Source organism: Onychomys torridus, chromosome X (assembly GCF_903995425.1).
Source record: "Onychomys torridus chromosome X, mOncTor1.1, whole genome shotgun sequence".
NCBI classification, from domain to species: Eukaryota; Metazoa; Chordata; class Mammalia; order Rodentia; family Cricetidae; genus Onychomys; species Onychomys torridus.
In genome coordinates this window covers 35,912,309-35,925,305 of record NC_050466.1, presented here as the reverse complement: position 1 = coordinate 35,925,305, position 12,997 = coordinate 35,912,309, and the positions used below count along the sequence as shown (strand labels likewise).

The 12,997-nt window shown below is 40.5% G+C and overlaps 1 protein-coding gene across 2 annotated transcripts in view; it reads left to right on the top strand.

Annotated features, from left to right (window-relative positions):
• Positions 1–12,997, top strand: part of Arhgef6 (Rac/Cdc42 guanine nucleotide exchange factor 6) — a 122,171-nt gene that overhangs the window by 36,320 nt on the left and 72,854 nt on the right. For both annotated transcript variants that reach the window (XM_036174612.1, XM_036174613.1), the window contains 2 exons: positions 1,479–1,606; positions 3,950–4,151. In XM_036174612.1, coding sequence (XP_036030505.1) covers positions 1,479–1,606; positions 3,950–4,151 — 330 coding nt within the window. The remainder of the gene's footprint in view (positions 1–1,478; positions 1,607–3,949; positions 4,152–12,997) is intronic.

The following is a 12,997-nucleotide window of genomic DNA, read 5'->3' as shown; positions in this document are numbered from 1 at the left end:
TTTGAGCCCTCTCCATGGGTCTAGGCTGTCTCAACAGCTCCAAGTGATCTCATTCAATCTTTGAAACACCTTTGGGGGATATGGTGATGACGAAGTCCACATTATAGATGAGGAATGGCAGGCCCACAGTCAGCCAACTAGAAAACAGATGACTAATCTACGATTCAAACCCACGCATGACTGTCCAGAGTCCATATGTCAAACATGAATCTTGCCAAAAGACTGTGTGCTCAGCACTGCCAGGTGCCATAGAGGACGTAGAAGATATGGCCCTGCCCTTGAGAAAATTACCATCTATTTATGGAGACGCAACTTATCCATGTGAAACAATTAGGGAACAAGAGCAGACAATGTAATCAAGTGCCAAGTAGGATGGAGCATCTAGGAAGCCATCCAGTAATTATAGTTTTACCCCAAAGATCTGTAGATAATAGCAAGATGTGGAAAAATACTTCTCCAAAGTTGTTTTGGAGCTATTGCGAGGCCTATAGCAGAGAGTGCAGCTAATTCAAGTGGCTATATTTAACGCACATGACAAGTATCCAGTTCTGGGAAGGGAGGATGGTATAATTCTAACATTATGCCACACAAATTATACGTTCCTTTGCCAAACTCTTCTAGCAAGTTTTACAGTCTCTTCGCTTACCACAGATATTTATAAAAATACAAGGAGGTGAAAGTTAAAACCCACAGCCTCAAGGAAATTACTTGGATACTGAGCCTGTCGCCTAGGGAATGTTTGGGCTTTAGACTTTTGCAGTTTATATCTTTTAAAAATAAGTGGAGAGAAAAAAGAGCCTCATTTGAATTTGTCAAGAAGCCAGCCTCTCCCTTTACTACATGCTCAGCATACTGAAAACACCCAGTTCAGTTCTGGCCCGATCAAATTTCACAAAGAGTCAAGCAAGAGAAGGCTCCCGTGTTTGATTTTATAAAGCAATTCTAGTATCAAGATTGCATCTGTCTCAAATACACCCTCTCCCTCATTCTGATTCTGAACCCCACTCCAACACACCAGGGAGACTGTGTTATGTGTGCCATGCATATTTTTACATGTAAGCAAAGAACCCCTAAGTTATGGGCCAGCAAACAAAGAGAGAAATTTGAAATATTTCAAAAGTAATAAGAGCCACAAACAGCTGTTTGGTACCCGATATAGGTCTGCCTTGGATAACAGGGCATACTGTGGCAACTGGTTCAGGAGGGAAGAGTTGTAGGGAAATGGGTTAGGAGAAAATGTGGTTCTGTCGCTGTTTTTCATTATACTGGACAGCAGTGGCCAGTAAGGTTAAGGAGAAAAAAGTTGGCCATTGGAAAGATAAAAGGGAGGGGGAATGTGAAACACATAGCCGGTTCAGAATGACAGAGGTCCCAGGAGCTGCTAGGATGCCTTTGACAATGTCCTGGGAAGGAGCGTCTCGTGTTGTTTGCTGCCGTGAGTGGTTCTTTTACCATGTCTTTTCCTCCTCTTTTCACAGATCAGCTATCAGAAAGACCATGTGGACGGTCCTCTTCTCTTAGCGCTACCAACGGCTCTGCGACGACGCCCCAGGCAGCAGTTCCCAGCACCACTCCAGCACAGCAAAGCCAGGCAAAGGCAGTGGTGGTAAGTAGAGTCCCCATTTCCTACCCGCTCTGTCTTCAAACCTGCCAAATCAGATCAGCTTCCCAGGTGTATTTCCAGATGTGGTGAGGTAGATACGCTGCTTGTTTGGTGTGTCACTGGACAAAGAGGTACAGAATGAATACCGGTTCAGGCTGGAATGCTGAGCTAAAGCAGGTAGGTGTGGCCCCTGCCTCAGGAACTCAGGAGCGAAGGCCCAGCTTTGTTGTTTACTAGAATTCAGCTAGTCACTTAATTGAAAATGCTATGCAAATGTCAGTCATTATGACTGCTCCTGATGGCACTTTGCTCTTTCTTTCCCTAGCCCATGAGCTTATTAGAATGAGTTATTACCTGGCACTCACAAGCAATCAGGACTCTTGTTGTTCTGCTCTTGATTGCGATTTTTTTTTAATTCCTATTGAGCAAGACCCAAGCATAGCTGGATGTGATTGAACAAACCTGCATTTCCAGCACTCTAGAAGCTGAGGCAGAGGCATCACTAGTTTGAGGTTAACCTGGACTATATAGTACACTCAAGACCAGTGTCTCAAAAGAAGACCCACTTTTAAATATCAGCCCATGATATACTGGGTCTCCTAGTTGTTTTTGCATTTGGTTTTAGAAGCTTTGATTTGGGAGGAAATGCCATTTTCTGTTCTTTCATCCTTGTCAAAAGCAACTGGCTTACTGTAGGCCACCACAACCTGTTATTACCAGAGCATCTAAACAGATGGTTCTTATCCCTTTGGAGATCACTCCATTCTCCTCCTCTTTTTGAGACAGGTTCTCACATAACCCAGCCCAGCATAGAACTTGCTATGTCTTGAAGGTAGAATGATCTTGAACTTCAGATCCTTCTACCTCAACCTCCCAAGTGCTAGGATTACAAGTTCATGCAAGCATACTTGGTTTATACAATGGTGAGGATTGAACCAGGACTTCCAGATAAGCACTCTACCAACTAAGTTACAGCACAGCTCTCCCAATAGATCCCTTGGAAAAGCTGATGAATGCTATGGTGCCATACTCTTTGGCCCTTCTTAAATTGCATATAAAAGTATGTGTGGATAAACTAATATGAGCAAGGAAAACTACATTGAGCTTATCAGATTTTCATGTGGATCTGTGACTCTAGGAAGTTAAGCCCAGAACTTCTTATTTATATAGTTGTGTTTTAAGGCAGTCTCATGTAGCTCAGGCTGACCTTGAACTCGATGTGTAGCTGAGGATAACCTTGGACTCCTGATCTTCCTCCCTTCAATTCCTAAGTACTATGATCACAGATGTGTGCCTTCCCCTACACAGCCTAACTTCTGTATGTGATCTTTACTTGCCACTTAAGGCTAAACTAGGTGAGATTTGTTAGTAACTGAGAGATGGGAGTGATTTTTATAAGGGCAGGTTAGTAGCTAACATTTGGACCAAATTTTATGTTGGAGAGAAGCAGGATGGAATGGTATATTAGTTTGCTCAGCAGCCACATTTAGAAGGCTGGTGAAAGAAAAGGGAACTGAAAGCTGTGACTCCCTAGAAAATGCACATTCAGACAAGTACAACTTGTATTGAAATTTTTTCTATTATTATTATTATTGCTGTTGTTGTTGTGTGTGCGTGTGCTCTCTGTATATTAATGAAGATGCATGTGAAGATCAGGAAACGATGTTTAGGGGTCCGTTCCTTCTTTCCTTCCGCCGTGGTCTCCTGGGCTGAAGCTTGGGTCATCATTTCCCAAGGCCCTGCAGACACTTGCATGTGGACTTGAAGGGGTTATTCATCTCTCCTGAGACCCATTCAGAGACTCCTAAATTCAAAACTGAGGCTAAGCTAGACATGATATATGCCTGTAATGCCAGCACTTGGGAAGCTGAGAGGCAGGACGATTGCTGTGAGTCCTGCCCAGACTACATAGTGAGTTCCAGGCCAGCCTGCGCTAATATGAGACATTATTCTTAAAAAAAAAAAAAAAAAAAAGAACAAAATAAATAAACAAATAAATAACTGAGATGGACCTGGGGTTTTACTCTTTTTAATTAAAATAAATTTTATGGGTATAGGTGTTTTGCCTGCGTGTATGTCTGTGTACCACTTACAAAAGTGCCCAAGAAGGACAGAAAAGGGCAAAAAATTCTCTGGAACTGAAGTTGTGAATGGCTGTGAGCTGCCATGTGGGTGCTACAAACTGAACCCAGTTCCTCTGTAAGAGCAGCCTGCATTCTTAACTGCTGAGTCATTTCCCCAATGGGGTTAGAGCCTTGCTCACTTCACTTGGTTTAAATCTACATAATTTCTACCTATGCCTCAATTAGATGGGCACTTAATCTGGTGTGACTTTTGTTTCTCTAGGAGATGACGGAAAATGGAAGTCATCAGTTGATAGTAAAGGCAAGATTCAACTTCAAGCAGACTAATGAAGATGAATTGTCAGTTTGTAAAGGGGACATCATTTATGTCACTCGAGTTGAAGAAGGAGGATGGTGGGAAGGCACCCTGAATGGGAGAACAGGATGGTTCCCTAGTAATTATGTCCGAGAAATTAAACCAAGTGGTGAGTAAAACTTTTAAAAAGTCTTCTTACACTTGTTCCTTCCCAGTGTTCTCATTGAAAATGTTTTATTTGAAATTGCTTGACACAAACAGTTGATACATGTATGTGTATGTCCAAAATAAGACCGGGGCAGAATTGGGAATAGTTCCATATGTTGAGACAAAGTTGTATTTAGATTCTGTGAAAACTAAATAAGCAAAGGAATCCGAAGTTCGAACAACTGCTGTACTGTAAGTACGTGCCTTTCTATCCACTGACTCTAGCCCAGAGTGCACAGTGCAGACTCCTTCCTGCTCCTCTGAGAATCACCAATGCAGAATACAACAATAAGAGAAGCCGAGAGCTAACTTCCCTTTTTAACACTGCCTCAGAGATGTGTGAGAGAGATAACAGTCTCCTGCAGAAAGCGGCCTGGCCATTTTAGGAACAAGACTGTCCTTAGCTTATTGTACACCATGAGCTGCTTTCTCCTTTCCTGAATAATAGACACACAATAGACTTTAATTGCTCTTTAGACATTTTTTAGAGGTTTTTGTGTGTGGCTTATTTGTCCTTCTTAAATAAGAAGGCAGATACTTTGTGTAATACTAAACAGAAATTAGCACAGCATCGTGATGTACATCTGTAATCCTAGCCCTGGAGAAGTGGAAGCAGGTGGATTAAGAGTTTAAGGTCATCTTTACCTGTAAAAGAAGTTCTAGGTTAGCTTGGACTACATCAGACCTTGTCTCAATGTCTCAAATAAACCAAACAACAACAACAACAACAAAAATCAATAGAACCTGCCTACATCCAGTTTATGAAAGAATATGATAATACAGATAAAAGTGCTGTTATTATATTTCTTCATTTTTCAAAAATATTTACCCAAGGGCTCTTTTCAATAGGGTGATCCTCAGTGTATTATCTCTTTTGTTGATGTCTTCTTTGTTTTTTATTTTAATGCTTCATAATTGATGGGGCCAGTAGATGGCTCAGTGAGTAAAGGTGCTTCCTGCCAAGCCTGACAATGTTAGTTCGATCCCCAGTGCACATGGTCGAAGCAGAAAACCAACTCTCAAAAGTTGTTCTCTGACCCACATATGCACCTTGATGCATGCCCCCTAAAATAAAGGATTAAGTAAATAAATAAATTTCAATTTAAAAACTGATACTGTGGGCCAGTGAGATGCTCAGCGGGTGATGACCTGAGCCTGATCCCTAGAACTCACGGAAAAGCGGAGGAGAGAACCAATTCCACAGAGCCGGTCTTTGGTCTCGGCACATGCACCATGGTTGGAGTGCCGCCTCCCCCACACATCATGCTCACCCATACACAACATATTTTTACATTGATACATTAAATTAATAAAATATTGAATCACTCTAAATAAAGTATTTCAGAAGTATAATATAGATAATAAAAGTTCCTTCTTTCTGCACAGCTGTCCCCAGATAACTATCATTCTTAGAAAGCTTTCCTTTAAAGTACTTAAGATGAAATTTAGTTGTTCTACTTTCTGGGTTCTGGGATGGGGAGAGGAGCATCTCACTGAATGGAGTGTGTTTACTAGAGGACTTAAAAATATTTATTTGTTTAGACTTCTCATCAGTTCTTGCCAGCTGGGCACAGAACCCAGGTCCTAATACATGCTGGGCATGGGACCCAGGTCCTAATACATGCTGGGCATGGGACCCAGGTCCTAATACATACTGGGCAAGCAATTTACCTCTGATCTGGGGTCCCAACCCTCAACATTTTTATTTACTGGGAATTGAGGCTTTTTTTAAGTGTTGGAAGTATTTTCACAGGCCTGCCTGGAATTTCCTTGGTTTTGATTATTTTTACAGCTGAGCTTCACTCCCCACTGTATCTTTCCTTTGACATAATCTGGTTGTCAGGATCCCTAAACTACTTTCCAGATTTACACTAAAGTTCCCTTGTGCAGGGTCCTCATCTGCAAAACTAAAAGGAACAACTTTTTCTGCCTCACCTGGAAATCCCAAGCATTGCTTAAAGGGTAGAGAAGTGGGTAGCAAGTCACTCAGTATGGTGTCTTATAGCAATGTGCCTAAGGACTACCATAGGCCTTGCTCTCCCTTCCCTTCAGGCTTTTCTTGGGTTTAAGACTCAGATCAGCAAATTCTAGCCAGACTTGGGCACTTAGAGGATCCCTGCAAACATCCTATTGAGGGTAGGTGTGGCTTCAGAGTCCAGGAAGCTTGTGAAGCAAGGAAGGTCTAGGATTTGATGTGTGTGGAACAGCATCTCTCATGTAGCTCATTGTCATCACTTTCTTGTCTTCTCTGCTGCTGTTCCTGTCACTTCTGTAATCTAGCCTAAACTACATAATCAGAGCAGTTCATTAACAATGTAACCCAAATCATGGCTTCTCCCAGGAAGTGTAAAAGCCTAGGTCACCACAGTAGTGCTGGCCCAACCTTGTCCCTAGATGACCTCACTCCTCATCACTCATTCCACTTTATGCATGCTAGTCACTTGACCTACCTGGCTGTCCAGCCCTGATTTCAGCACTGCTTGCCTTGTGACCTTCAGGTCTGCTCTCTTGTGACGTTGTAGCAGTGCCTTCCTGAGTCACCTGGGACAGAGGTGACTTCTATCCCTGCTTCCTCTACCCATCTCTCTGTCCTCCTTCACCCTTTTTGCTATTGTTTTTCTTCCCCAAATATCCTCTACATTTACTTCTTTATTTCATTTGCTGCCTGCATCTTACTTTTAAAATGTAGATGCCTTGAATTCATTGTGTAGAATGTGATGGTGACCCACAGCTTCTGATCTTTCTGCCTGCATCTTTTAAGTACTGGGGTTGCAGGCTTATGCTACCATACCCTGTTTGTGCAGTGCTGGGAATGGAACCCAGGGCCTCATATACACTATGCAAGCACACTACCAACTAAGCTACATTCCAAACCCTGGTTGGATTCATCTTTACATTAGAATAAAACTCTTCAATGTGAAGTTTTAAGCAGAGGATAGTATGCGCTCTGGGAAATAGTTGGATTTCAGGGAAGTGATGGTTCAGGCATCTTCTGTGGCCCAGGCAATCTAGATAATGAGTAACAGTGGAGAGAAAGAAAAGTGCATGGATGCAGAAGATATTGCTGAAACAGAACCAATGAGTGTAGTTATGAGGACAAGGGAAGAGATGAGGAGAACACCAAATCTAGAAGTTCACCTTGATGATGAGCTCTTTAAGGGTAGGTGTTATCATTCATCTGACTGGCCAACAAAGATTTGTTTCCCGTGATGAGCTTATTAATTCTTGTTCTGAACGCTGGTACAACAGAAAAGCATAAGAATGACTCTTACCACATTGGCTTACAGGTTAGTGGGAAAAGATACCGTTACAATACAGTATATTTAGTTATTTAGCCAAACACAAGGTGCTATGGCGACTGCTGAGAAGAGGGGTACTAATCCAACCAAATGGGGGTAAAGGGCAAACTGCTCGTGTCTGTATATTCTTTTTTCTTTTCTTTTCTTTCTTTCCTTCTTCTCCCTTCCTTCCTTGCTCTTCCTCTCTCTTCTGTTCCTTTTTCTCTCCTCTCCCCTCTCTTCTCTATCCCTTCTTTTCACTCTCCCTCTCTTTCTTCTTGTTTTTTGAGACAGGGCCTCTTGTAACCTATCCAAGCTTACCGCAAACTCACTACATAAAGGAGGATGACCATGAATTATTGATCCTCCTGCCTACACCTCCTGTATTGGAGTTACAGGTGGAGTTAAGTCTTTGGGGACAGCACCCTTGGAAGAGAGATTACAGTAGTTCTTTAGGCATGTTGACTATAGTGTTCCTGTAACAATGGTTGTTATAAAGAGAGTAAACCTGGCTCCTGAATCTCTGTGGTCTCCTGTCTTACTGTGTAATCTCCTCTTCTTCATGTGGCCAGTTCTCTTTCTGTTTTTCTTCCATATTGTGATCTAGCCAAAGAGGCTCTAACCAGAGGCCAAATAAATAAGACCACCCAATCTCAGACATTCAGCTTCCAGAATTGTGAGACAGGGAAACCTATTTTTTACATTCACCTAGCTATAAATATTTTGTTATAGTAACATAGGATGGACTAATAAAGAGAGAAGATAGAAGAAAAGTGTGTATGTATATGTGTGTGTTGGGGGGGTGGAAGGTGTTAGCACAGAAAATGGTGAAATGTTTGAGGGTTATTGAATATGGAGAAAGGAAAAAACTGAAGATGAAACATACAAGTGGGTAATGAAGTATAAATTATATTGCAGATCAGCAATATTCAGAGTCAGAGAGTATATTACATGAGACTTAATTGAGGAAGCAGTGTTTGAGCTGCATACTAAAAGACAAGGAACCTGCAGATGGGCCCATAAGGGAGGGAAGATTAAGGTAAATCCTAGTAATTGGGCAGAGAAAACCAGTGAACTTCTGTGGTCAGATGAGCAGAGTGAGCTTTGGACCAGTGTCAAAGGTTAGCTTGGTCTAAATGAAGGTATTAGGTATTTTGTTAGGAAAGTTAGGTGAGCAATACAATTTTGTTCATTTGAATTCTTTCCCACCCCAACTCTTGCTAGCTCTACCAAATCTGCCTAGAATGTCACCAAAGGATGGATTGTATTCATTGTATTCAATGATTGTGAATGGCTACCTTTTTTATAAATTTCTTTCCATGAATTCTTTGCTTATATGTAAGCTTAGAAACCAAGACTAGTTTTCAGGGAGGTTGACAATGATTCAAAGATTGATTCATAGATGAAATGTGTATTCCATAGACACAAACCTTCGCTTCAGCATTTTAAACCCCACTGCTGTATAATCTCTTCAACCATTTCCTGAAGTTGAATCAGGAATGGACCTGAAGAACTTGGGTGGTCTCTATCTGCTTGCTATTGGGTCATAGGTATAGCCCTATGGTCACTTGGGCAGTCAGTAATTCTGACAAACTCACACACTTGGCCTGGGAAGTGAGACAGTCAAGCTAACACTAAGAGTATTTTTGTAATGTCATGTCATGACAAGGCAAGCTCAGAGCCATATAACCCTCCCACTGAAGAGTGTTGTGCCAGGGGACTGCCATGCAGTTTCCGTCTCTTGAGACTGTCATTTACAAGAACACTTAGTGCTGGGGTAAATTTGTCCTCAGGGAGTGGCATATTAAGTTCTAGATTCCACTGTGGGTCTTGGGTAGAGATGACTATGAGGCACAGAGGCAGCTGCTTTCCCTGCTCTTCGAGAGGAGACAGATTTCAGAGAAGTGCAGCATAAAGAACAACCCAGAAGATATTATAAAAATGCAAGAAATAAAGTAGTTGAGTCTCTCTCTCACACACAGAGGCAGAGACAGAGAGACACAGAGTGCTTTCAGCATGTGCTTAAGGTTAAAGATACAGTAGGTCTTTATGAACATGATGATAAAAATGTCTCACTAAGAGGACAGAACTTCAACATTAGTGACATCAAGAAGCTGTGGTTGGGCTGGAGAGATGGATCAGTGGTTACAAGTACTTACTGCTCTTTCTAAGGACCCGGGTTCAATTCCCAGCACCCACATGGAGGCTCACAATGATCTGTAACTCCAGTTCCAGAGAATCCAGCACCTTGTACTGGTCTGTGCAGGAACCAGGCATGTATGTAGTTTGTGTACACATATGCAGGCAAAACACTCCCTCACATAAACTGAAAATAAATTTAAAAAATGTACGACTGTTCATCATGCCTAATTTTTTATTTACTAGAACATGAGAAAAATAAACTCTATTTTGAGCAAAATTACATTTTTTGATGATCTTACTGCATAAAAATACATAAAATATGGATTTTGTCATTTTACGAGTCACTGAATGTGTGGTAAGAACACGTACTCCTTTATTGCATTTGAACCAGGTATATTATAAATAAACATTTAGTCATCTGTATAATTTAAGTTCTCTTTTTTAAATCAGTGGTAACCTATAAATTAACAAGTTGTTAATAAAGCAAAGACATTTACTCCAGTGCATTGTGTGGTAATATAGTAAGCTATACCACTCATTCATCTAAAAAAGGGACTTTTTTTGAGATGGGGTCCTCACTATATAGTCCCAGCAATCTTGGCTAAGTAGACCAAGTTGGTCTCAAACTTGCAGTAATTTTCATCTTCTTGCTTTTTCTTTTTTGCTTTTGTTATCTGAAAAGCCAAGGCTTCCAATTTTTTATCTCATTTATTTATTCCTTCACTTGTGTATGTATAAATACTTGGGTGTGGAGGTCAGAGGACAACATGCAGGCATTCGTTCTGCTGGTTCTGCTGGAATTGGTGCTTTCCTTCCACCAGGGACTTAAACTAAAGTTGGCAAACATCAAACATCTTTACTCTCTGAGCCATGTCCCTTGCCCTAAAAGCAAAGGTTTTTGTGACGATTTTTCATTCACCTTTTCCCAAGACAGGCATTGTGGGTTACACCTGTAATCCTAACACTTAGAATACTGAAGATGGAGGATGATCATGAGTTTTCAGTCAACCTGTGCTGCTGGCAAAATCTTACCTTAAAAAGAAACATGGAGCCAGGAGGTGGTGATGCGTGCCTTTAATCCCAACACTTGGAAGGCAGAGGCAGGACAATCTCTGGGTTTGAGGCCAGCTTGGTCTACAGAGCGAGTTTCAGGACAGCCAGGGCAACACAGAGAAACCTTGTCTCAAAAAAAACCAAAATACAAAAATCACCCCCCGCCAAAAAAAGTTACAGAAGAAAGGAAAAGAGAAAAAGAAAGAAGGCTTCTCATTGTCCATGAAAAATTTCCATGCCAGGAAAATGTTGAAACAAACATGATTAGGAAAAAAAAAGATTTTGAACAAATTTTATTTTCTCCAACTGATCCTGTTAAGGAGTCATTAAGTCAATTGAGGGGATGATTAGGTACATGGTTAATTAGATTTGTATTAAGGCAGATTAGGAAAATACTCCTTCTTATATATGAAACCCTGTCTCAAAAATAAATAAAAATACTCCCTATTTTCCAGATCTAGAGTAAAATCTTTTGTTTCATCCCTGTACTGGTAATTTTTTTAAGCTAAATTAATCTCTCTCTCTTTCTCTCTGTGTGTGTGTGTGTGTGTGTGTGTGTGTGTGTGTGTGTGTGTGCGCGCGCGCGCGCGCATGCGTGCCTGCAGAGGCAAAAGGACAACTTTGGGAGTCAGTTTTCTTCTTCCACTGTGGGGGCCAGGGCTCAATCTGTTTGTCAGCTTTGATGGCAAGGGCCTTTACCCACTGAGTCATCTTAGAGCCCCCTGATATTGGTAATTTGTTCTCTCTGTCTCACTCTTCTCATAGTCTTATTAGAGCTTGATTATTTTATTGATTTTTGAACAATAATGTAAGACTTTTATTAAATTTTCTCTTTGACAATTTTATGCATGTTTGTAATGCATTGTAGTTTCTCCCATCCTTACCTTCTCTTATGTTTTCAAGGAACTAACTCTTTTTCCATTGCATTCAGTCATCTCAGTCATCAAGAAATCTCTAAAGTATCCACTTGTTTTGTATATGATTCTCCCAATTGTACTTTGCATAGTTAACATTGTGTTTCAATGGCATTATGCATTCCTTCAGTCTTTCCTGCCCTTGGCTGTGTCTTAGCAGGCACTCCATTAGTGTAATGCACTTTTCTTAGCCTTGCTTCTGATTGGTGACCACATCTTGTTGGTATCTTCCATCACTGTACTAACCAGACTTGACCTTGCTTAGTTTCTGAGATCAAAGGAGATGAGGCATGTTCCATGTGTTTTGTCTGTGGACCTTGCTTTTACATTTAAAAAGTGGTCTTCATTTCTTCATATTTTTTTGAGACAATCTTGTTATATAGCTCAGCTGACCATTATTACCTCCCTAGGTATCCTTAGCTAGTATAAAAATTATTACAATCCTCCTGCCTCAGCCTCTTTAGGGCTAGGATTATAAGTGTAACCCACCACAATAGGCTCAAAAATTTTATTTTTATCAAGATCAGTTTAAATAATAATTGAACAAAAGTCTTAACTTCTAATTAAAATCTTTACTGAAGTTCTGCATCAGCTTCTGCCCAGTGCTATTCACCAAGCTCTTTAGAAGTTTTGTCTCTAGGAAGCCTATTGATTGGGAGCAGAGCCTCCTTATGAAGTCAGACCTCAGCTTTGATCTTGGTTCTGCCATTTCCTATCTGCATGACCTTAGGCAAAGAACATTACATCCCTGGTTTCATGTTCTCTCTCTGTAAAATAAGATGATCCCCATTTATCAGGTTGTTGTAAAGATAAATAGAATGTCTTTGATGCTACTTAGTTGCAAATAAATACTAGGAATATTTTAATGCAATGAGTAAAAATCAATATTATATGGGAAATATTTATGAAACTATATTGCAATAGAGTTACAAGACTATAGGAAAAGATGTGTGTGTATATGTGTGTTCACACATACACATACATAAAAAGAATGAAGGGACATAATTGTTACTCAGATTGATGCTTAACTTTGCATAATGGAAAATCATTATGATTCATTTATGTTTCTGCATTTTTAATTCTTAGGGTTATCCTGTAAAAGATTCATAACTTGGAAGATATTATTTAAAAAAGAAATATTAATGTGTTGTGACATACTCTTACTTGGTCATATGTAGTCCACCATGCTTCAGAAAGGGTGTAAAGCAGTATATAATATAGGAAGATAATGAAATGCAAAGCAAAATGTAGAAAAGGAGACAGTGCAGACTGGAAAGATAAAATGCAGTGATACTGCTAAACATTTACAGCCAGGTGTGATGATGCATACCCGGAATCCAGGAATTTGGGAGGCTGAAGAAGGAGGATCAGGAGTTCAAGGCTAGCTTGGGTTACATGACAAAACTCTATTTCATAAATAG